The sequence below is a fragment of the Heterocephalus glaber genome, unplaced genomic scaffold (genome assembly GCF_053883595.1).
Source record: "Heterocephalus glaber isolate CG9 unplaced genomic scaffold, H.glaber_assembly_v1.0 deba00001760, whole genome shotgun sequence".
Taxonomy (NCBI): Eukaryota; Metazoa; Chordata; class Mammalia; order Rodentia; family Bathyergidae; genus Heterocephalus; species Heterocephalus glaber.
Window position 1 is genome coordinate 3,074,332 of NW_028258457.1, and position 24,539 is coordinate 3,098,870.

The 24,539-nt window shown below is 52.8% G+C and overlaps 1 protein-coding gene across 3 annotated transcripts; it reads right to left on the reverse strand.

Annotated features, from left to right (window-relative positions):
* Positions 1-5,842: 5,842 nt before the first annotated feature.
* Positions 5,843-14,757, reverse strand: Spmap2 (sperm microtubule associated protein 2). 3 transcript variants are annotated; one of them, XM_021245109.2, is made up of 8 exons: positions 13,407-14,291; positions 13,026-13,139; positions 12,728-12,799; positions 12,075-12,136; positions 11,306-11,375; positions 11,011-11,128; positions 9,198-9,357; positions 5,854-6,231 (listed from the first exon to the last, which is right to left on the reverse strand). In XM_021245109.2, the coding sequence occupies exons 1-8, from the start codon at positions 13,664-13,666 to the stop codon at positions 5,993-5,995; spliced, it is 1,095 nt and encodes a 364-aa protein (XP_021100768.1). In that variant the 5' UTR covers positions 13,667-14,291; the 3' UTR covers positions 5,854-5,992. The 3 variants fall into 3 exon arrangements, with proteins under 3 accessions (XP_087057557.1, XP_021100768.1, XP_004866088.1); XM_004866031.3 differs by having other exon boundaries at positions 11,011-11,218; positions 13,407-14,290; XM_087201431.1 differs by lacking the exon at positions 9,198-9,357 and having other exon boundaries at positions 5,843-6,231; positions 11,011-11,218; positions 13,407-14,757.
* Positions 14,758-24,539: the final 9,782 nt, after the last annotated feature.

Sequence of the window (24,539 nt, forward strand, 5' to 3'; positions counted from 1 at the left end):
AGGTGTAGAAAGAACTATTGGATCAATGGTTACTGAAATCAATAACCGTCCCATTGTTTGGTAAAAGGGTATTCCTGTTTGAAAATTCCTACTAAAGTATTTAGGGTCAAGAGCCATGATGTATACAACTTGCTCCCAAAATGGCTCAGAAAAAATGTATTCTGTATCTACAAAATAGAGGAAGAGAGCTGGGCATGGTGGCATACTCCTGTCATCCCAGCACTGGGGGATGACAGGACTGAAGCGCAAAACGATGTCTCAAAATAAAATAAAATCGCAGGGGATTTAGCTCAGTGGTTCCACCGCCTGCCTCACAACCACAAGGACCGAGTCCGATCCCCGGTACCAAATAAATAAATAAAACAAAATCAATCGATTAATTAAATAAAACAGAAGAGAATAATATAAAAGCAAGAAGGCTAAAATGTTAATAGCTAAATCTGGGAATAGGTATGTAGGGGGTTTGTTAAACTATAATTATCCTTGCAATTACTCTGTAAGAATGAAGTGATTTTCTAATAAAAAATGAAAGAAATAAAACCCAAGACACAGAAGTCAGTGAGTCTCAGGCTGAGCCGTGGAGTGCTCAGGTGAGCCAGAGAGGGGTCCATGCAGCTGGGCCAGTGTGGGGACATCGTCTCTCCCTGGCACACTTTCCCTAGAGGAGCAGATTTCAGGGCACAGCTTGTGGGTCTGAATAGCCCCTTGGGGGGGCACTGTTTATCAGGTGCCCCAAGAGGCACTGCTTGGCTGCTGGGCAGGTGGTGGCATAGAGCTGCATACCCAAGGTCTTTCATTAGTTTGAAGAGAGCCACCTCACCAAGGCCAGGCGTCCTTCAGAGAGGCTGCCTGTATCCAACAATGGGTGGGTGGCCAGCCACCTCTGACCATTGGGAGATGAGCTGGAAGCCCCAGAGCCCCTTCAGGGTCTCAGGGAGGTCCTGCTGTCTTCCCTCTGGGACTCTGCTCCCCTTGCTCCCTGACCCAGGCTGACCCCAACCATAGATATTCCTGCCCATAATCTATCTCCTAAAGTCTGTTAGTCTGTTTCCTGGGTCCTAACCTATGACACAAAACAGGAGCCATATTTTTGAAAGATTTTAAAAGGAAACAAAAAGCTAGGCATGATGGCACATGCCTGTAATTCCACCACTTGGGAGGCTGAGGCAGGAGGATCACTGGGAGTTTGAGGCCAGTCTGGGCCACATAACTGAGTTCAAGGCCAGCCTGAACTACATAGTGAGACCCTGTCTCAAAAACAAAAAAAGAGACCCCATCAGAATTTTTTTTAAAACACAAACTGGGTAGTTAATAAAGAATGGTGTTTCTTTCTCACAGTTCTGGAAGCTAGACGTTTAATATCAAGGCACCAGCAGAATTAGACTTGGTGAGTCCCAGTCACTGCTTCCAAGGTGATACTTCACTGCCAAGGGCCAAACACTGTGTCCTCCCTGCTGGAGGGGATGGACAGGCAGGAGAGCTCACCCTCACCCTCCAGCCCTTTCAGAGGGTGCTGATCTTGGGAGGGCTCTGTCCTCATGGCTGAGTCACTTCCCAATGCCATGCCCCTCTGTGTTGTCACATCGGGAACTAAGTTTCCAGATGAATTCTGGAGGGATTACCATCTTTCAAACCCTCTACTTCCCAGCAGGAAGCAATACAGACTGAAGCGTGACATCAGTGTGCTGAGGAACTGAGAAGAAACGTTTGTCCCATCCAGAGATGCACGCAGGCTAAGCTCAGAAGGGTTAGCTGGAAGTGGTAGCAAATGCCTGCCATTCCAGCTCCCTGGAGGCTGAGGCAAGAGGATTGCCTCAAGTTTGAGGCCAGCCTGGACTACACTGGAAAACTGTCTCAAAAACAAAAAAAAGGAAGAAAGGTCCCAGGGCAAACACAACAATGCGCTGCACCAAGGGCAGACCTGGCTCCAGCTCGGCCTCAGTATCCTCCCCCACTGGGACACACACCATCCAGGCACCTGTGTCACCTGGGTGAGGTTTCATCACTGTCCACCACTGCCTGCCACAGCGTCTGGGCCCTGTTAACCGTGGGCACGGGAGCCTCACCACCGGGCACTGGTTGCTGCTAGGCTGTCCTGGAGGGCAATGGGACACAACTTTGCCCCAGGGACGACCAGTGTGGGCGACATTGTCCCAGGAGAGATCCTGACCGGGCTGAGTGCAGCTCCACTGGTCCCCTGGCCCGGATTCCACCACATCTTGTTTCTGTACTTTTTTCTGAGATTTGGATGGTTTGTATCTTTACTCTAGTGATTACTTTTAGAATTACCATTTTATATAATCCACTTAATTCTATTCCTTCACTCCTATGGTCCAATAGGAGTGTATGCGACTTAAACTCACTATGTAGCCCAGGCTGGCCTCGAACTCATAGCAATCCTCCTGCCTCAGCCTCCTAATTTTTTTTTTTTTTTTGGTACCATGTATCAAACTCGGGACCTTGCGCTTTCGAGGCAGGCAGCGGAACCACTGAGCTAAATCCCCAGCCCATGGCATTACTTTCTTAATTGAGCGAATTTGTAGCCTTTTAGTGAGGGATCTGGTAGGGGAGAGGGTACAGGTAGCCAAGGAATGTTGGCGTGGGGCTGTCTTGGGTGACTTTGGCTAAGACTTAGCCTCTAAATCTTAGAAGTGGCAGTTTTCTTACAAATGATTTCATCTCCTCTCTACCTATATTTGATTTCTTCTGTCCCACTTCACATAGCACATCTTATTTTTCCACCCCCTTCCCTCCATCTCTCGATTTCCTTCCATGTGAGAAAGATTTATGTCCCTAACTTCCCATTATCTATCCTTTACTTTGCTCTTTATTTATACTTTCAGTTTCTTAGATAAAAGAAACCATGTCATACAAGTGTGTGTCTCTGATTTACTTCGCTTCACATTATGGTCTCCAGATAGATCCATTTTCCTACAAATGATTCCAATTTATCTTCTTTATGGCAAAGTAGTACTCCATTGTGTGTAAATACATGTTCTTTATCCATTCATCTATTGATGGACATATAGGCTGCTCCGAGATTTAGCTATTATGAGCTGTGCTGCTATTAACATGGGTATGCATGGATCACCGTAATATGGCGTGTTTAACTCTTTCAGGAAGATACCTAGGAGCAGAATAGCCGGGTCAAATGGAATTTCTAGTTTTAGTTATCAGCCCTGTTATTTGTTTGTTTGGGTTTTTTTGTGAGGTTTTTTTGGGGGGGGGTTGTTTTGTTTTTTGGTACTGGGGATCAAACTCAGGACCTTGCGCTTACAAGGCAGGCATCAGAACCACTGAGCTAAATCCCCGGCTATCAACCCTGTTACTAAAAATGATATTAGTGTATGTCCCCTTTGCTCCATCTCCTCTCCCCTGGATTATAGAATTCTGTTTAACCCCATTATTTCTTTACCATCAGAGTCTCAGATATATTTCTGCTTCTATTACTGGAACAATCACTTTTAAGTAACACTGTGTTATTTTATGTCCACCACTTCTTATTTCTCTGACCCGCTTCTTCTTAGTAGTCCACGTGTGCAACTCATGCTGTTTACCTTCCCTGTGTGGGGCTGCTGCGTGTGCAAAGCACATCTTCATCCCTCCTCACCCCTCTCCTCCTGCCCTCTCCCCTCCTTCCATCTCTTGATCTCCTTGCCATTTGAGAGACATCATCCCCCCTACTTCCTATTATCTATCCTTTATTTTGCTCTTTATTTTGCTAACATCAAGATTTATTGCCTTTACATTCGAAGCCATTCTTTTTGGATCTGATTTAACGCTAATCCTCATCTTAAATGGATTCGGATGCTCATCATCTGTTTTTCCTGTGGTTTCTCTACTTGCTTTCAGTTGGTTGGAAATAATCCTCAAACAGTTTCCTTTGGAAGTTTCCTTTGATTCTTGAATGTTCAAAAACATGTGTCTGCCACCTTTATCCACTGATGAAAGATGGGCCCATGTGTGGCTCCTTCCGCAGAGGAAGCAGTGCCTCAGAGCAGTGCCAGGCGCTCCAGGGAAGGCGACTGTTTCGCGCCCTGAGCTCCCTGGTCTCATGTCTGGTACCCAAAAGGTTTTTAGGGACTGCCTTAGTGCCACCCATTGGGTGTCATTTTCTCTGGACCCAGTGAGCCTTTTCAATCTCTAAAATAAAGTCTTGTATTTTAGGATTTTTTTTTTCCCAATTACTGTTTTGTTTTGAGACGGGATCTTGCTGTGCAGCCCAGGCTAGCCTCAAACTTGCAGTGATCCTCCTGCCTCAACCTCCTGAGTGCTGGGATTACAGGCGTGCGCCACCACACCGGGCTCAATCAATGAATTCAGAACCTGGTGCTCACTTTGGGTTCTCAGATTCACAGCTCAGGACCTGTTGCTTGGCTGGTTGTGGAGACAGGACCTGTGGATGCATCATCGCCCCATCATGACACGGTGGTTGTCTCCCAAATGGTGTGGCCAGGGCCAGTGGAATAGGTGGCCTTGTCTGGGGTCCCAGGAAGGGAGCGAGGGACAGCTCATTCCCACTGTGGTCAGCTGAACAAAAGCCTCCAAAGATGTATGCGTCCAAATCCCCATGACACGTGGATATGGCCAACAGTGCTTTCTTCTTGTGATCGCATGAAGGACCCTGAGAGGGGTCATCCTGACCACCCGGGGCCCAGTGTCCCCCAGGGTCCTCCGGACAGAGAGAGGCTGAAGATGCCACTCTGCAAGCTCTGCAGATGAAGAGGCCACAAGCTAAGGGCTGCAGGTGCCTCTGGGAGCCAGGACCAGGACATTAGTTCTCCCTGGATCCTTAGGAGGTGCAGCCCTGCCGCTGTGCCCGGACTGCAGCCTAGCAATGCCAGAGTTGACCTCGGACCCCAGGGCTGAGAGATAACAAACACATATTAGTAGTAGTAGTAGTAGTAGTAGTAGTAGTAGTAGTACGAGGAATCGAACTCGGGACCTTGCACTTGCACGGCAGATGCCGAAACCACTGAGGTAAAAACACGTATTGTTTTAATTCTCCTGTCTGTGGGGATCCAGTACAGCAGCCACAGGAAGCAAACCCAGGGACGGTCTCGGTCTGTATGCAGCTGTCACAAACAGCCATTGACCACGTGGTTTCCAATCAATGGGAACCTGCTTCTCATGGTCCTGGAGGCTGGAAGCCCAAGGCCCAGATAGGTTCCTCCTCAAGTGTGGTTAGTGCTGCCGACTTCCGCTGTCTCCTTGCCTGGCAGGAGGGGACGCTGGCCAATCACAAGAGCTCACCTCTGTGGCCTCATCACCTGGCAGGGCCTGCCTCTTTACCACTTCTGGGAGAAGTATTTGTTTCTTTCTTTTTCTTTCTTTTTTTTTTTTTTTTTGTGGTTTTTTTGAGACAGGGTCTGGATATGTAGCCCAGGCTGACCTCAAACTCACAGTGATCCTCCTGCCTCAGCCTCCTGAGTGCTGGCATGACAGATGTGCACCATTATGCTTGGTGGAGAGGAGGATTTCAACTCATTGAACTTGGGGACCACGGCTTTCTCTAACCTCTTGGACCTCGCCCTCTACCTTCCTGCTCGCTGGTCGCCATGAGAGTCAATGAATCTGCAGCCTACCTGCAGGATTACTGGAGACCCATCCTGAGTTTGAGGTGCTTTGGGGCAGCTGGGAGAGAAAAAAAAATTTTTTTTCCTGTAACAGGGATCAAACTCAGGACCTTGCGCTTGTGAGGCAGGTGGCAGTGCCACTGAACTGAATCCTCGGCCCATGGGAGGGAAAATTTTGAGGCAAAGCAGTGAAGTCTGACCTCAGAGGTGTTGGACAGGACTGAAGACAGTGACCCCACAAATAAGAGGGCTGCACAGACCACAGGTAGGATGTGAAAATTCAACATTATTATTTTTGGCCTCAGCCCACAGCCCCCTGCATGGCCCTCCCCGGCCTCGGAGCCCAGAGCAAACACGTACACAGGCAGATGCACTTGGTTGTTTACTGGAAGCATGCTGGCAGGCCAGGTGCCCGCTCACACTTTCTTGGTGATGCTTTTGGGGGTGGCAAGCTCATACAGACGCGGGGATGCCCGAGCCACCAGGGAGGCTGGGGAGATGTAGGAGGGGTTGTAGCCCTCACTGAGGCCCTTGCGGACTCTGGGCTGGGCCAGGGACACAATCCTCGGACTGGCCACAGCCTTCTTGGTGATGTCCAGCACCTCCCAGCGAGGACTGCGGTCAGGAACACACTTTTCTGACTGGGCCTTAGGCACTAGAGGAGCAGGAAAGAGGGACAGCACCAGGATTCAGCTTTCTAGGTCATGCCTCCAAATTTAAATGGCCTGTCCGTCGATGAAGGAAGACACACAACACGATCTGAAATACTGAAATACTACTCAGCCAGGAAAAGGAGCGAGTCTGTGACGTTTGCCACGGCCTGGAGGGATGTTGAGGACCCTGTGCTCAGATACAGAAAGACACACAGCATGGGCTCCGTGGACAGGAAACACCCAGGACAGGTGACTCCAGAGACAGGAAGTGGACTTGTGAGTGCTGGGGCTGGGAAGGGGACAGGCGGCTCCTCATGGGGATGGTGCTAACTTTGGGGTAATGAAGTAACCTGGAGTTAGGCAGTGATGATGGCTGCACAACTCTGAAAACACCAAAGACCACCCTTTAAAGGGGTAAAGTGTAAAGAAACAATATTTCACCTGGTCACAATTCCCAGAAAGGAAGACTCAGGCACTGGCCTAAAGTGAGACAGGAGAGAAGGGCCCAACACTTCCTAAGAGGCACGTCTTAGTTTATTTTTCTGGGGAGAACCCAAAACCAGGCCGTCAGTCCAGCTATGCCGGGCGCCCCATAGCCGCTCCGAGAAACACTTGCTCTGGCCACAGCAGACTTCAAGCATGGACCGGTCCCCAGTGACACCACCTGCTGTGGCCTCCTCGGTCAGGTCCATGAGGGTCCCCTCTCTGGCCCACAACTGCCTTCTTCCGTATGAGCAGCCCCGTCCCGCCTTACCTGGTCTTTCTACGTGCTGTCGCCCCTGACACCCCAGCCTAAGTTCTAACAAAGCCTCTTCCAGGTGCGATTTTTTTTTCCTCTCCATGATTTTTATCTCGGGCAGAGCACACTGAGCTGCGACTCTACAGGCTGGTAACACCAAGGTTGCCAGCACCAAAAGCAGCCAGCAGCTGGCTGGGACCAAGAGTGATGTGGCAGAGCCATCAGCTGCTGCCTCTGGTGGCCGGGAGGGTCCTAGGCTGTGGGTAGCAGCTGGCTCTGAGCACAGGAGGGCAGCTAACACTAAGAGCTGAGAGCTGCCGGCAGCCATTAGCACTAAAAGAGCTCCGCTTTGCCAATTTGTGATTTCTGTATGAGCTGAGCAAGAGCCCTCAGCAGGTTGGTGGCACCATGGAGGCCGGGACAGAGATCCTCCTTTTAGGGTCCAGAAGAGAAGGTGACTGTCACCAGCAGGCTCAAGAACCAGCCAACGGCCAGGCATGGCTGTGGACACCTATAACCCCAGCGCTCAGAGGCAGGAGGAATGCCGTGAGTTCAAAGCCAGCCTGGGCTACATAGTAAGTTCAAGGCCACCCTGAACCACATAGTGAGACCCTGTCATAAAAATACCACACACACACACAGAAAAGGCCCACCCCAGGACCAATTCCATCTTGAACACAGCTGAGAATCCACTCTAACAGGCGACAAGGAAACTCAGATCTCCTGGTGCAGCCAGCCCGGTGGTCAGGGTGAGGAGGGACATGGTCTGTCTTTCCAGCCCACTCCAGTCCACTGTGGGCAGGGCCAGCAAGAGGACATCTCCTCCTGGCTGCCCCTCCTCCCATCCAGGGCTGCTGGGGGATGGGAGGAGAGGTGACCCCCCCCCACGCGCCTCTGACAACAACACTGCATCTCCCTTTCATCTGGAGGTTTGGGCCTTGGGTCTGAGGGGCTCCACGGCTCCTCTCCCAGCCCCTCGAGCTGGAGCCTCTCACCGATGAACAAAAGCCGCCCCTGATCCTTGTGGCAGAGAAGTCACAAGGGGTTGATGACCAAACAGCACATATGTGACCACACAGAGGAACATGCCACAGGCGTGGCCCCGACCTACAGCTCGGCCTACAGCATGGTGGTCACAGGCTGGGGCACCACCCAGCATGCAGGGGCCCTGGCTCCATCCCAGAAACGCTGGTCACAGTGCTCTGTGGGGTGACCCACCCTGGCCCACACACATCTGTGTGCTCGTGTGAGCTCCCTGTGCCTCCGAGATGCGATGCGTGTGTGCAGACAGAGGTGGGAGGTGTGTGACACTCAACAGACACCCAGGGTAGGAGGGAGCATGTGAGGGACGGACAGAGGCCCAGCAGCGGATCTAACAGCCAGGACGCGGCCTGGGAGGAAGTTGACCAACCACCTCCCACCAAGAGTGGCTCCAAATCCTAAGCCGGAGCCAGTAGATGGGAGGAGGGACAGCGACAGGGAAGAGCAAACCTATACAGCCAGTCACCTCGATGGCAGTCACCTCTAAAGCACAGGACACACGGTGGCTTTTCAAGGCCTGCGACGTCTGGGGCCTGGCACAAAATGGACATCAGGCGATGAACAGACAGACAGCCGTGTCCTGTGGAGGTTGTGGAGAAAGACTCCCCGTGCCAGAGGTGGGGTAAATCGGGGACCCCGCTGAAGCCACCAAGCCTCTGTCTGCCATGAGCCATGGAGCCGAAGCTGGCCTCGAACTGGCAACAATCCTCCTCCCTCAGCCTCCCGAGTCCTAGGATGACAGCCGTGTGCCACCACGCCTGGCTGCTGTTATGTTCTTCCTTTTTCCTTTCTGTATTTTCTGAACCCTCCTGCACAAGGCACAGAACTGCCTTGTCACGGGCAAGTTACCTTCACTGTCTCACACACAGAGCAAGTCAGGTAAATAACCGCGCCCCTCGCCTGGCCCTCGGCTCCTGCCCACTGCCTGGCTTCCTCCTCAGCCCCACTGTCCCCAGCAGGAGAACCTCAGCAGGTGCTGTGCTCACATTCACACCCCTCCCCCTGCTTCCCTCCCAGGGTGGGGTCCCTTGACCTGTGCGAGCCAGGCATCTGTTCACAGCACTTGAAAGTGCCCTGCACTTCAGGGAGAGAGGCAGTGGGAGGAGTCTCAAACCCAAGGCATCTGACCCCCCACCCCACACCCACAAGGACTCGGCGGGCAGGACCCTGGCCTGGAGGTCTACTCACAGGCCAGCTGGAGCAGGCGGCTGTAGTCTGACACATAGGGCTTGGGTTTGGGCATAGGGTCCCACTCTGCCGACAGCGTGGCTGGGGCCCTGGGCTTGGCCAGCTGAAGGATCCGTGAACTGGGGACGGCCATCTGGGCTGCCCTTGACACCCGTGACACCTGAAACAGGATTTGAGGGGAAGGAGTAAAGCAGCTCCCAAGTCCTCACAGGCCCGGGAGGAGAAAGAGCTCATGAGCACCATAAAATGAAAGAGACTGAGAAGTCAGTTTGCAAGGATTTGTAGCTATCATACATAAAGAGCTCCTGCAAATCAACAACAAGAAGTCTCAGTAAGGAACCAGGCTGATGCTAAAGGAGAAAAGCCTTCAATGGTCAAAATCCTCTCTGATGTCTAAAGAAATGTAAATGAAATAACAATATATCACTCCATGCCTACACATTTGGCAAAAATTTATAAAGCCTGATATAATTGAGCCTTGGTGGGAAGGTGGGAGGAAAGAGACCCTCATGGACTACCATGCCCCCTTTTTTCTTGTTGTTGTTGTTGTTGTTGTTAGAGGAGCACAGTTTGGGGGACTTGGCACACGCCTGTCATCCCAGGGCTCTGAGAGCCTGAGGCAGGAGGATCGCAAATTCCAGCCCAGCCCAGCCTGGGCAACTTACAGACTTAGCAAGAACTTGTCTCAAATTAAAAATTTTAAAGGACCGGGGATTTAGCTCAGTGGTTCCACTGCCTGCCCCACAAGTGCAAGGACCAGAGTTTGATGCCCAGTACCAAAAATAAATAAATAAAACCGCATTGTTTCTCTGATGTGAGAAACCGAAAGTGGAAGTAAGGACTGAAATGTATAATGCATGTGGGGAAATGGGAAGAAAGTGTTCAAATGGAAAGGGGAACAAGGAAGGAGGGAGGGAGAAAGGAAGGAAGAAAGGAACAAGAAAAAAGTGAAAACAGAAGGAAAAATGGAAGCAAAGCTTTGTACATGGGGGATGTTGAGGGGAAAAGGATAAAATAAAAGTTATTAATAAATGAATAAAAAGATGAAAAAAACCAGGGTCTGGCATATGACTGCAGGAACAGACGTCTCGGTGTACTACCAGGAGGTGCAAACTAAAGCCACGTAGAGAACCAGTGCACAGCACTGCAACTGAGCAGAAACAGAAGCAGCTAATCACGCATGTGGCGGGTGGGGGCGGGGCTTCAGAGCCGGTTACGGGGGAGGTGGGGATGCACCTGGGACCCTGAAATCCCACCCAGGGTTATGCCACAGAGGCAGGGGAGCTGATGTCCTTTCAGAGCCTGTGTGTGAACCTGCAGAAGCCGGAACCAGAAAGGGCCCGACACCTGCCCCCCTAGTGGAGCCTGCTTGTCCCATTGGTGGGGACAACTGTGTCCCTGTGGGGTGAAAGGAGCCAGGCTGTGAACGGGGCATGGTAGGGCATGCCTGTCATCCCAGCACTCAGGAAGCTGAGGCAGGAGGATCTCTGCAAGTTCAAAGCCAGCCTGAACTACATAGTGAGATCCTGTGGAAGAAGAGGGGGGCAGGCGGGGGCGGGGGGAGGAAGCCAGGCTTAGACCTCATCTCCTGGCACAGAGGGGAGGGTCCCAGAAATGGTGCCAGCACTCTGACCCCGAGCCGTACCCCAGTGAGAGTCCTGGCTCAGCATGCAGCATGATGTCTGGGCTGACAATAGCAACCAGGTCTGAGGACCACAAGAGAAGAAAGCAGTTTCCTGCCCAGCCTGCAACCTCCTGTCCCCTGCCGACCCCAAGGGCAGCCCTCCCCTCGTGTGCGGTGAGCTTCACCTACCTCGGACATGTTGATGCTCCAGATGTTATTGCGAACCCGTGGGGTGGCCAGCTCCTTCAGCCGTCCAGACACGCAGTACTCCAGGGTGGGCCGGGGGACAGGCCAGAGGGGAGAGGCCCTTGGAGTGGCCACAGTTGAGAGCCAGCCCAACCGAGAGTGGGGAAACGGCAGGCCCTGTGCATGCCAGGGTTTTGCTCTGCACCCGTTCCTGGGACAGGGGAAGCTGATGGGATTCCAGGGGACGCAGGCCTGCTCCCCGCCCGCCCCCAGAGCTGACCAAGCCCCTCGCCCTCACCTGCAGCTGTTGAAATACTCCAGGTAGAGCCTCCGGGGCCGCGCCAGCTCCTCCAAGCGGAGGGACACAGCTGTGCAAAGGGGGCCCAGTCACCCGAGACGCCGCCCCTCCCGCTTCTGCTACGGCGGAGCTGACCTTGGCCAGGGCAGGAGCTCAGTCTCACCCAGGCAGAGCAGCTGGGCACATTTGCCTTGGGGGAGGTGACCTCTCTGCCCCATCTGGGGACAGTGGCTCAGGGCTCCCGGGAGGGTCAGAGCTGGGGTTCAGGTTGGGACTCAGGGTGACTAGGTCAGCATGGACCTCGAACGAGGTAGAGGAGAAATCCCTAAAAGAAGGAGCCTGAAGGCTGAGGGAGGAAGGAAAGCTGGGTTCTGACGAGGGGCCAAGATAAGCTCTCTGGAAACCACAGAGTTGCCCACCTCTAACAGTGAAGCCAGCCTGGGGCACACGTGCTAGGGAACACCCTGAACAACCGGAAGTGACCCCAGCTCCATGATGATCCAGTATAATCTCAATCCCAACTACCCTGTGGCTGTGACACTCCCCAGAGTCAGTCTGCACCCCACACCCATGACCTGTCTCCAGGGGCTCCAGCTGCTCAGGGATTGTCCCGAGAGGGGCCCCAGACTTCCAGGGGGAACCAGGCCCTTTGGAGAAGGGAAGTGTTTGTCCCTTCTGTGTGCCCAGGCCCAGGAGCCCAATGGTCGACACAGAGAGTGTGACCAGGCCCCAGGCCAGGTAGAGGCCACCCCTGGAGCACTTCACCTACCGGGCACCGTGACACTCAGGGTGGTATCCTCAAGAAAGCGCTTGGTCCAGTACACGGAAGGCCTGGAACACAGCCAGCAGCTCAGGCCAGGGACACAGAGGCTGGCCCCACCCTGCTTTGAGAGGGAACCCGGGCTGGGACACAGATGGCAGGGTGACCCAGAGAGGACCAGAGAGAGCGTGGGAGAGCGGAGCTGCGGGGAGGACATCGGGTGGCACTGGGAAATGTGCATTGTCTGGAGCAAAGTGGATGTTCAGAGGGGACCACTGGAAAGAACAGGTATGGCTAAGACCGCCAGGCTGGCGAGCGAGTGAGGTGGCACACGCCTATCCATCATCCCAGCACTCTAGGAGGCTGAGGCAGGAGGCTCTCAATTTCCTGGAGCCCAGCCTGGGCCACTTAGCCACTTAGGGAAACATTGTCTCAAAATAAAAATTAAAAAGGGCTGGCATATGGGCCAGTGTGAAGGCCCTGGGTTCCATCCCTAGTACCACATAAAAAGGGGAGGGACCAGGCCATCTCCAGTGTGAGCTGGGTGCACAGCGACAGGCGAGGCTGGGGCGAGGGACCCCCATCAGGAGCCTTCCCCGTCCTGCACTGGGCCCTCAAGAGCACCCCCTGGAGCTGCCGTGGCCCCCTGACGCCCGACTCACCAATAGAGGCAGAAGGGCAAGTCGTTCCTGCGTGAGAAGATCCAGACGAAGCCCTTGCAGCAGTACCCCAGCCTGCAAGGAGACGGCCCCCACCTTCCTGTGGCTCGGGGTCCCCCCTGCTCCCCCATGGGCACTTCACTGTCTTTCTGAGGCAACCCGGGGCCCCTACAGTCCCCACTTTGGGGCCCTGGCCTCTTACCTCCCCCGCAGACCCCTCGTGCCTGCCCCAAGGTGACGTAGATGGGGACAGCTCGAGCAGGGTGAGGGGAACAGGGCAGGATGCAGGGCATCTGCTCACCTGTCCCTGACCACCCACCAATCGGTCTTGGGCTTTGCAAGCTCCTGCAGCCGCTGCCTCCTCCTGCCCCTGGCTGTGGGGGTGTTGGGGCGCCTCTTGGTGACAGACAGCCGGCTGTGAGGGAGACGGGGGCAGTGGCCAGGTCACCAGCCGCCTGAGCCCCCACATCTTCCTCCATGAAAGAGGACACGGCCCTTCTCTCTCTGCTTCCTGTCCCCCTGGCCGTGAGCAGCTCTCCTCCTCCAGGTCCCCGGGCCCTGCGCCTTGAAGCCAGCCAACTCCGGGCTGAAACCTCTCCGTCCTTAGCCTGTGGCTGTCAGGTGTTATGTCCCACAGGAAGGTCAGCAGCCCACCCAAACTGGACCTGGGCCTGCTGCCCACCTCATGGTAATGTCCGCCTCCAAGTCCTGGTCCAGAGCCAGCTCAGGCTCCACGAGCACCTCCTTGGGATCCAGGGCCCCCAGGTGCCACTCCCCGGCCACTTCCCACAGGGAAGCCTCCTCCTCCGGGTCCCTGGGCCCCGGCATGGCCTCAGTGTTCTGCTGGCCGTGCTGCTCCCCATTCTCCGGCTCCTCTTCTGATCGGCCCCCAGCCTCAGGGACAAGGTGTGTTTGGCGCAAACTTTGCCATCGTTCCCCCATGTGCCGGGTCCCTCCCAACCTGCAGTCTCGCTCCCTGCACACCCAGTGTCTGTGGTCACCATGGCAACAGAATTCCCTGGCCACATGCCACACAGTGGCATTCCAAGCCCAGCCATTGCAGGATGGAGTGGCAGCACAGTAGCCCAGCCCCAGCCCACATCCTTACTAACAGGCCCCATCTTGGGGTTCAGGGTTCATCCGGGAGGTCTTAGCTCAAAGGGTACAACCACTCCAGGGTTGCTTTAGGAGTGAGGCTGTGGAGACTCACAAGGAGTCTCTGGGCATGACTTTCTTGTGTCTGCTTCTCCAAAGAGACCATGTTTCTGTTTCAAGGTCACTGTTGGACCTGTCTGTGATGTCTGGAGCTCAGGTAGCCGTCCTGTGACTGTGAGGCCTGGTGGTCTGAGGACTGGTAACCTGAAAGATGAATATTTGGTGGCATTGTTGACCCTCTGCACTTGGAAAACCTGGAGGCTGCTCTCTGACTGGACTTCCTGTTACTTGAGTAAACAAATCCCTTTGTACTAAGTCATGTTAGTTGGGTCTCAGGTCCTCAGAGCCCAAACCGCTCTGATTCGGACACTCCCAACCCCAACCCCAACTTTTCATGAGAAATTACTTCCACAGAGGCTGTCCTGCATCTTCAAAATACGATCATCACTAAGAGCACTCATTTGCCAGGTGCAATGGAGCATTTGGCTGCCCAGCAACTCCAGATGTTGCCAATCAGGCTAGGGTTCTTGTGCTCAATTCAGATGGAAATCATGAATCAGCCAAGCACAGCTTGGCTAGCAGTCCAGATGTCGCCAGAAATGCTGGATGCCAACCATTGACACAACTGGTGCTAGATCTCTGTTGCTGCCACCATCTCATGCCAGCTTGTGCTGGACACCATAGGTCAACACTACTGCTGATTGTTGGCCACCAGTCTCTGGAGCTCTTCAGGGCTAACAGCCCTTCGTGTTTGTTGCTGTTTCTTTTGAACTGGTCTGTCCACACTGCTCAGCATAAGAATCCCACGAAGATTTACAGAACTTCTGGAGTCCACACTACCTGAGAAATAAATCACTAGCCAGTTTACAGGACCACCAAAGCAAGTCTTTATGTTAAGACGGCAGTGCAGGGGGTCAGTGCACTGGAGGGAGCCCTCCTAGACTAACCCAAGAAGTGTTTGTGCAGTGCTGCTTATATAGCAGCAGCAGGCTTGTGATTGGTCCAAGCACAGGCCCATGATTGGTGCAGGACTCCAGGACAGCCTCAACTGTCATGGCAATGATCCAGTGAAGGGCGAGGCTGAACATGGGGAATCTTCTGGAAGGCCTGCTGTGGGGGTGGGGATGTTGACAATGGGCCCAGCTCCCTCCTTCCCTGGTCTTGGGCATCCCCGGTGTCCCCTCCTGTCTTCAACAAAGCAACAGCAAGGAGGACATTGAAGCAAGTTGTCCCACTCCATTGGGGTAGGGGTGAGGGATGGCAAAGAGAAGCGACGGAGAGGGACATGATAGCCACTGGCCAAGCCACACACACACACATACACACACCCCAGCCTGCACAGGAAAAATGGAATTGTTGGGTGTTTCTGTCTGTCTCAGGGAGGCTGAGGCAGGAGGATCACTTAAGCCCAGGAGTCTGAAACCAGTCTGGGCAACATAGTGAGACCCCCGCCCCCATCTGAAAAGAAGAAAAGGGAACAAAGAAGGAAGGAAGGAAGGAAGGAAGGGCACTAACTCAGTATCTGACATTTCTGGGGTCAGAAGCCCAAGATGAGCCTCTCTGGTTCCTTCTAGAGGCTCCAGAGGAGAATCCTGCCCTGCTCCTTCAGGCGGTGGGCAGGACACTTCTGTGAGCTGGAGCTGAGCTGTCACGGCCCTCAGAGGCCACCGAGTCCTGGCCACCAAGTCCCTCCCACACCAAGGCCCACAGCAGCTGCTGCCTGCTGGCCCCACCTCACCTCTGACCACAGCACCAGCTCTCAGCTCCCAAGGACCTGAGTGATGTGTCCGGCTGCCTGGGTGGCCCCACTTGAGACCCTGAGTTCCTGACTTGAGACCCTGACTCACTCTCGCCACCGCACCCCCCCCAAGGCTCACAGGACCACTGTAGAGGACTCAGAATCTGACTGGCAGGACAGAAGTTTAAAACTTACAGAAAAAAGCCCAAGTGGCCATCTTTCTGTCTTGGAGCGGGGAAGGATTTTTTTGTAACACAGCATGAAAATATTCATGATTAAGGTCGAAAATTCAACCATATTAAAAGTAAGAACTAGAGCCGGGCTGGCAGTGCATCCCTGTAACCCCAGCATTCAGGAGGCTGAGGCAGGAGGATTGCCATGAGTTCAAAGCAAGCCTGGGCTACTTAACGAGACCCGGTGTCAAAAAACAAAAACAAAATATTTAAGAACTTCTAATGATTGAGGCATTTTAATAAAATGAAAAGCAAACCTAATACATAACTGATTAGTACCATAATAGATAAATAACTCCTGTAAATCAATAAGAAAAAAGCTAGAGGGCTGGGGATGTAGCTCAGTGGCACTGTGCCTGAAGGTCCTGAGTTCAATCCCCTGTACCGTAAGTCAATAAACAAAGAAGTTAAACCAAGTGAAAAATAAGCAAAGCCCCAAGGAGACAGTGAGCTCCAGGTGGTGGGCCGCACCTTTGGCATGGAGAGTAGACCTGCATCTTCCAAAGCTGAGGCCCAGGACCCTGGACCTTCCCTCCTGCACTGGCCCCTGGATACCATGGTGACCGATGGGGACTTTCATGACCCAGGTCTCTGGGGTGGGAGCGGGTCAGGGCCCATGCACAGCAGATGCAAGGCAGGCGACCTTGTGTGCTGCAGAAGCACCTGGCATCCATACCACTTGTGAACCAGCCAATGGGGTGCGGACCCAGCCCAGAGCCACCGGAAGGGAAGGAGTCCTGGCCAGGGGCGGACGGCCACCACAAGAGGCAGCCACTCAGCAGCCTCAGCCATGAAGATCACTCAGGAAACCACAGCACGGGAACAGTGCCAACACGGGAGCCGGGATGGGCCTGCTGGGGTGGCAGAGAAGGAATGACATCCTCTTGCTCCCAGGCAGGGTAACAGTCTACGGCATTCCTGACTTTGTGGACAAGCAGGCTAATGACCACACTGCTGATCTAACTCTTCACAAAGGTGTGGATATTATAGACAGGTACATTAGGTAGAAATATTCTAGGCAGTCAGAAAAGGCTGGGCCCTCGAGAGAGTCAGTGCTGAAGATGAGAACACATTTCAACTGTGGCTGGAGGCACATCTGTCGAAGGCCAGGCCTCCAGGTAAAGACAGAATGACCAGGCCTACTTGCCTGCCCGAGAGATAAGCAAGAGCGATTATACTGTAATCGGTATCACCTGGTCCAATAAAGTCCAGATAGACATCAGTCACCCAGCTGGGTGACCAGGGCATCTAGACCCGTCCCTTCCCAAAAATGCCTTTGTTCTTTCCCAATACCCTTGCTATGTGCCCCGCTTCCCCATTGGATCAATATTCCCTAAGCGGCTATCCTTGTAATCTTACTGGTTGATCATAGTTTTGACCCACGTTGTACTCACCTCGTGACTGCTCTATAAAACATTCTTAGAGAAGTGGGGTCTGTGGTAACTCACTTTCAGGTCCCCTCTCATCTCTCAGGAGCTATCTCTCCCAATAAATTTTTCCTTTTTTTTTTTTTTTGCAGTTTTTGGGGATCGAACTCAGGACCTTGCGCTTGTGAGGCAGGGGTGATACCACCGAGCTAAATTCCCGGCTCAATTTTTCCTATTCTTGGGCTGGGGATTTAGCTCAGTGGTTTCGCCGACTGCTGCACAGGCACAAGGACCCGAGTTCGATCCCCGGTACCAAAAAAAAAAAAAGAATTTTTCCTATTCTTAACCTCCATTGTTCTTTGGAAATCTTTGATTTTGGGGTACACGAATTGGGTGTATCTGATATCTGCTGATTTATTTATTTATTTATTTATTTGGTACCGGGGATCAAACTCAGGACCTCACGCTTGCGAGGCAGGCGCCGGAACCACTGAGCTAATTCCCGGCCCGGTTTTTATTTTTAATAAAGGTCTCTCTTGAAGGAGACCTGGAACCCCAGAAAGCACTGACTTTTAAAGAAAGAAAGGGAAGAGCCTGGGGGATGAACAGCAGTTTAATTCTCTGGCACTATTTGACCATCACAAAGGGAAGAAGCAAGGCTTAGTGATTCTGGCTATTGTCTTTCTGATTTTCACCTCTGGTGATAACCAGTGACTTTAAGTGACTCATAAAAGGTACAGGCGAATTCACAAATCCCCTGTTTCCGTTCACCAATCCCGTACATCAAAGAGCACACCGCAGCCCTCTTCTTATCAGATAGTATCAAGAGAGCAGGAGGATTTCAGCCAAAATCAAGCCCACCGGCCCACCATAAACATCACACATGTGCATAGTGAGTCATATCTCTCTTACCACCCGTAGAGTCATTGGGTCGCAGTCCTCTGATCCCGGAAAATGGTAAATAAGAAAACTAGGAAAACCTGTTTTTCTCCCGTGAGACTTTTACAAGGTCTCTTAAAGTTTTCTGGCATTCTTTTAACAAACAGACTTGTGGAATTTCCCAGAAACGACTTAATTCTCTTAGTTAACAAACTTCTTGTGATCTATTCTTACAACTAGATAGCTGAATTCTACCATTTCCCACAGATATCTAGCAGGTTGGAAGTTATATTGTTTGCCCTGTATCATGGACAGGGAGGGAGGAAAGGGAGGAGGGAGGTGGAGAGGGGAGGGAGGTGGATCTGGGCCAGACCCCTCCACCTTGGGAAACCTCCTGGACTCAGAAGCAGGTGTTATGGCTGGGTCTAGCTGTCCCCCAAGTGCCTCATGCAGCCTTAGGTGGGGCTTTTTCAGAGGTGGCTGCATCTAGAGTGTGTGATGCTGAGATTAAGGGCATGTGATCACTAATCAGTCCACTGATCGGTTCGGCATAGTTCTGGGTGTGAGTGCTACCCACCCTAAGGATGGAAAGCAGGTAGCCTAGATGGAATAGAAAAAGGACAGAAGGAAGCTGCTCTTGTCGCTTGTTGCCGGTCGCTTGCTTTTGCTGCCTCCTGCCTACTTGCCAAGAACTGTTTCTCCTCTGCGACGCCCCTCCTCAACGTGACCGTGCTATGGGCTGAAACTTCTACAAACTGTGAGCCAAATAAACCTTTCCTCCTTTAACTTTGGGTGTCAGATATTTTGTCTCCGTGACAAGAAAAGTAACCAAGACAGCAGGGGACCCGCGGACACACACACAGCAGAACACCAGGAGGCTCAGCTGAGCTCCTCCCAGCCCCCCAGGGTGGGTCCCTGTGCAGGCCCAGTCCCAGGTCTGGCAGTGGAGGACGACGGGCCGCAATGACGGCCCTCCACGTGAATGATGGCCCTCCACTGTCCCAGGGGGTCTGCTGGCTGAGGTGGCTGCTTCCAGGGCCACATGGTCCTCAGGGAAGGGAGGAGCTAGCCGGGCCCAGCCCTTCCAGCCCAGGACTCAGAGTCCCAGAAGCAAGTAGTCACCGTCCCTGGGAGCGCTGCTCTGCGCTGTCATGCACAGCCCTCACAAGCCCCTGCCGGTCACAGTACCTATGGGTGACAGATTCCAGCTCTGGGACGAGGACTGCTGCGCCTGCTGCCCTTCCAGCTGGGTCCCCTTCCCTCTATGTCACACCAGCCCCTCTCAGTCACCCCTGCTGCCCCTCTCAGCTCCTCTCCACGCCCCCCACTCCCCTTGAATGTCACCTTTCCTGGTCACTTTTCCTGATCCCCGATTCCGTGTTTTCTGCCCAAATCTTCTGGGGCTTGTTCGTTTCACAGGGCTAATGGCATCTTGCCTTTCTGATATATGTATTTGAGGCTTTTCAGGCCTTCAGAAAATGGGCAGGTCCAGACAGATCCCCAGGACACTCCAAAATGAGCCTTTGCAGGGCTGAGCGAGAAGCTGCGATACCTGCAGTGGCCACGAGGTGCCGCCCCACTCAAAGGTGTGCTGGGCCTTAGCGGGACCACTGGCTCCTTAGGGAGGAGGCCACTGACCCGGGAGAGGGGAGGCACTATGGTAAGGCGTGGTCATCAGCACTCTGGGAGGCTGAGGCAGGAAGATTGCCATGAATTCGAGGCCAGCCTGGACTACATACTGCAACCCTGTCTCCAAAAAAAAGAAACAAAAAGGACAAAGTCTCAGTTTAAATCCCCATGCACCCAGCACTCGGGCACAGGCCACAAATGTCACTGAGCACTCCTCTGTCATCTGGGGCTGAGCCCCTGAGGCTGCACTATGGCCTAATCCCTCTGCCACAGGATTCTGTACTCCAGGATATTTTCGCTGTGACCTTGTGAGTGTCACAACCAGGATGCGGTAGTTACACACAGTGGAGTACTACTCTGCCATAAAGAAGGATGAACTGGGGTCATTTGTAGGAAAATGGATGCACCTTGAGACCATAATGTTAGGTGAAATAAATCAGACACATGAGCTTAAATATCACAGTTTCTCTTACATGAGGAACCCAAAGGAGAAATAAATTAAAGGGGAAAATAAAAGATACTAGGAAATAGAGACACAGATCTTTTACAAAAGAGAAGGGACCAGGAGATGGAGGGAGGAGAAAGAGGACGTGAAGGGGATGAAAAGCATTAAGATGTGTCCTGTACATGCGCCACCTTCCCAAGAGGAAGGTAATCATGCTGCAAACACGTGATAATAAAAATTTGGAAAGAGCAGCCGGGGATTTAGCTCAGTGGTGCCTCCACCTGCCTCATAAGCACAAGGTCCTAAGTGTGATCCCCGGTACCAAAAACAACAACAACAAAATTTGGAAAGAAACTGCATGGGCTCCGCACTGCCGTCTACCTGATGTCCCTGGCTGCCCCATGATCTCCTCACAGCTGATTCCTGTCCTGGGCCCAGTCCCTTGGTGCTTTGCTTTGTTTTAGTCTGCTTCTTTGTTTTTGGTACCAGGGATCAAACTCAAGTCCTTGTGCTTGGGAGACAGGCGTGGTGCCACTGAGTTAAATCCCCAGCCCCTTTAGTTTTGTTTTTTTGAGACAGGTTCTCACTCTGTAGTTTAGGATGGCCTTGAACTCACTATGTAGCCCAGGCTGGACATAAACTTGTAATGATCCTCCTGCCTGAGCCCCTCGAGTGCTGGGGTGACTGGTGTGTGCCACCATGAATCTTTGGTCTCTTCCAGTCTGGAAGAGTTTTCCTCTGTCTCCCGTCACCAGCCAGTTATTTTGTAAAGTCCCCCCTGTCTCTCGGCATCTCCAACAGTCTCCGCGGTCAGTCTGAGGCTATGCGTTTTACAAAAGTCAGATCCAGGGGTGTCTGGGAGAGGGCAGCCCTTCCAATGCCAGAAAAGATTGCCCCACACACTTAGGGATTAGACCAACAGAAACATATTCTCCTACAGTTCTGAAGTCACAAGTTCAAATCACACCCAGCGTGGTAGCCCAGCACCTGGAAGGCTGAGCCAGGAGGATCACTTCAAGTTCAAGGCCAGCCTGGGCTACATAGTGAAACCCACAGCAAACAAACAAACAGAAAAGAAATCCACCCTCAGCCTCACAGGGCTCACACAAGACGTCAGATGCATCTTCTCCAGAAGAGACTCTGTCCCCACAGGTCAGAGGAGCCAGATGTTCAGGGGAAGCAACCCAGGAACCACAGCCTCAAGCTGCTGCCCCCCCAGGCACTCCCAAGGGCACCAACCTGGGAAGGATGCGTTCACACTGGGACGGGATGCCTGGGACAAGGCATTGGGGCCAGCACCCCAGATCCCACGCTTTAATTCGAGGAGGCCCACTTGCCTCCTGGGCCCTTTTGTGTGGGCAAGGCTGACTTTTGTCAGAATGCTTAGAGAAAATCTGCCCCCACCACCCATAGTTCACAAACTCTGTGCCCGGGGCCCTCAGGGCTGTGGCTACCAGACCGCTCTGGAGGAGACAGCCTAGGGGGCTCCGAGTATCAGAATCCGTGGCAGCTTTGCAGCCAACAGCCCAGTTCCTATGGAGATGAGAGCGCCTCCCTGGAGCGAGCCTTCCAGCGCTGTCACCCGGGACTAAATTAAGTCCTAAGTCCTCCCCACTGAGAGGCTGAGAGGTGGGAGGAGGGGCCGCCAGTGAGTCAGCTTGGGCTCCGAGAAAGATGGCCAGGCCGCCCACCCCCAGGGCCGCATCCAGCAGGGAAGACACTGGCCAGGCCAGGCCAGGAGGAGGCGGCGTGGGGCTCCGTCTGCTGCAAGGTTATTAATACTCATGGGCCCTGCTCCTCGGTGCCGTGCACACTGGAAAGGTTCTCTGGGGTGGGCATCCTGGGCCCTGCAGGGTTCTGAGTGGCATCCCTGGCCTCCATTTGCCCCAGCCCAGGAGAAACCAGTGGGGCAACCACTGTCTCTAGGTTAGAGTCACCTAAAAGTGAGCACTGGTCTGTAGCTGAGGCCCAGGACCAGCTAGGGGACAGCAGGACAGAATACACATCGTCTGGTTTCGGTTATTATACCACAGCAGCCAAGCATGGTGATGCACACCTGTCATCCCAGCCTTCAGAAGGCTGAGGCAGGAGAATTGCCATGAGTTCTAGGCCAGCCTGGGCTACATAGTGAGTTCAAGGCCAGCCTGAACTACATACAAGACCTTGTCTCAAAACAAAACAGTATTAGGGAGCCTTCAGCCCTTTGCCACCCACCTCACCCACCCATGGGGAAGACTCCAGATCCACTGGCTGCAAGGAAGACTGGCCACAGTCCTGTAGGCAGTCATTCACCCACACGAATATTAAGCATACGCTGAGCTGAGTGCTGACTGTGTCACCCTGGGGAGTCCATGGGGACCCAGAGGGGACCAAAACCAACACAAATTCCTGCCACAAGGAGCTGATGGATTAGACAGAGAGCATGCAGGATAAGTGAATCACCAGTGGGTCTGCAGGGGAGGAAGCACAGAAACGAGAGGGGAGGGGGTGAGAGGAAGAGTTAAATATGGTGGCCAGGGAAAGTGGCCAGGAAAGAGCTCAGAGTAGGGGAAAGAAGGATAGGCAGGCTCAGAAAGTGGGAGAGGGACAGGGATGATGGGAGGGTGATGGGAGGACAGGGGAGGGTGATGGGGGAGGATGGAGGATGATGGGAGATAATGGAAGATGGTGGAAGGATGATGGGAGATGAGAGAGGATGAGAAAGAATGATGGAGTATGATGGAGGATGCTGGGAGGATGGTGGGAAGGGTGGCAGGTGATGGAAGGACAATGGAGGATGATGGGGGATAATGGGAGGATGGAAGGATGATGGGAAGAGGATAGAGGATGATGGGTGATGATGGAGAATGATGGGAGGAGGATGGGAGGATGATGAGGGATGATGGGGAGAATTGTGAGGAAGATTGGAGGGTTGATTTGTTGCAGTCACTGATGATGCATGCAGCGAGGTGGTTCTGGGTGATTTTTGTTATATCTTTTTATTTTGTTTTTTTGTTTTTCATTTTTTTTGAGACAGGGTCTCTCTATATAGTTCAGGCTGGCCTTGAACTCACTATGTAGCCCAGACTGGCCTCAAATTCCTGGCAATCCTGTCTCAGCCTACCAAGTGCTGGGATTACAGGCATGTGCCACACCCTACCTGTTATATCTCTTTAATTAAAATATTTTTGCATACAGTAAGGCACAGATTGATATATGTATATAGCTCAGTGAGCTTTTTATTTCCAGTAGAATTCACATAAAATAAAATTAACCATTTTAGCCGGGATGTAGCTCAGTGGTGCTGCACCTGCCTGGCAAGCAAAAGGTCCTGAGTTCGATCCCTGGTACCAGAAAAAAAGAAAAATTAACCATTTTAAAATTGTCAATTCATTGTCCTTTATTTTTACATTTTTTTAACGTTTAAAAATATTTTTAAATTTTGTATTTATTTTATTTTTGTATTTTGTGGCACTGGGGCTCTGACTCAGGTCCTCACTGGTGCTTGACAAATGCTTCATCACTGCAGCCCCTGAGCGGCTGGATGGCAGGCATGTGCCAGGCGCCTGGCTTTCGGTGCTCTTCAATGTCTCCACAACCCTGTGCAGCCACTGTCCCTGTTGTGTATTGTGACATTCTTCACCCCAAAGAAATCCCGTCCCCATGACCATCACCCCTCCCCTCCCAGCCCCGGCACCCCCGAGTCCACTTCCTGTCTCTGGGTTCCCCTGTCCTGGGCGTTTCTTTCCATGGAGCCCGAGCTGTGTCCTCTGTGTCTGTCATCTGTCACTGACCACAGCATCCCTGAGGTCCCTACTGGGGCAAGTATCACAGACTCACTCCTGTCCTGGCCGAGCAATGCTCTGGTGTGTGAACAGACCACACTGCTCTGCTGTAGGCTGCTGTGAACAGTGCTGGAGTAAACATCACTACACAAGCATTTACCTGAGTGACAGCTCTCCCTTCTTTTCGGGATTCCCAGAAGCAGGATGGTGGGGTGACAGGCAATTCCGTGGTGCCCTTTTGAGGAATCGCCAGGCTGTTTTCCACGCTGGCAGCTCCGTGTCTCATTCCCACCGCAGCATGTGCCCATCCTGCTCTCCACTGCCTCCCGGACGCCCGCCGTCTTCCATTCTCTTGGCTGTAGACGGCCGTGGGTGTGAGGTGTGAGTTTTGATCTGCGTTTCCCTAATGACAAGTGGTATGCAGCTTGTTTTCATGGGCTTGCTGGCCATTTGCACGTCTTGAGAAACATCTACTCGATTCTTTGCTCTTTCATAAATTTGTCATTTTGTTGCTGCGTTGTAATAGTATTTTATATATTGTAGGCACCTGACCCTTCCAGGTGCAGTGAACGTCTATAAATAAACTTGCTGGGGTGAAACCCAAC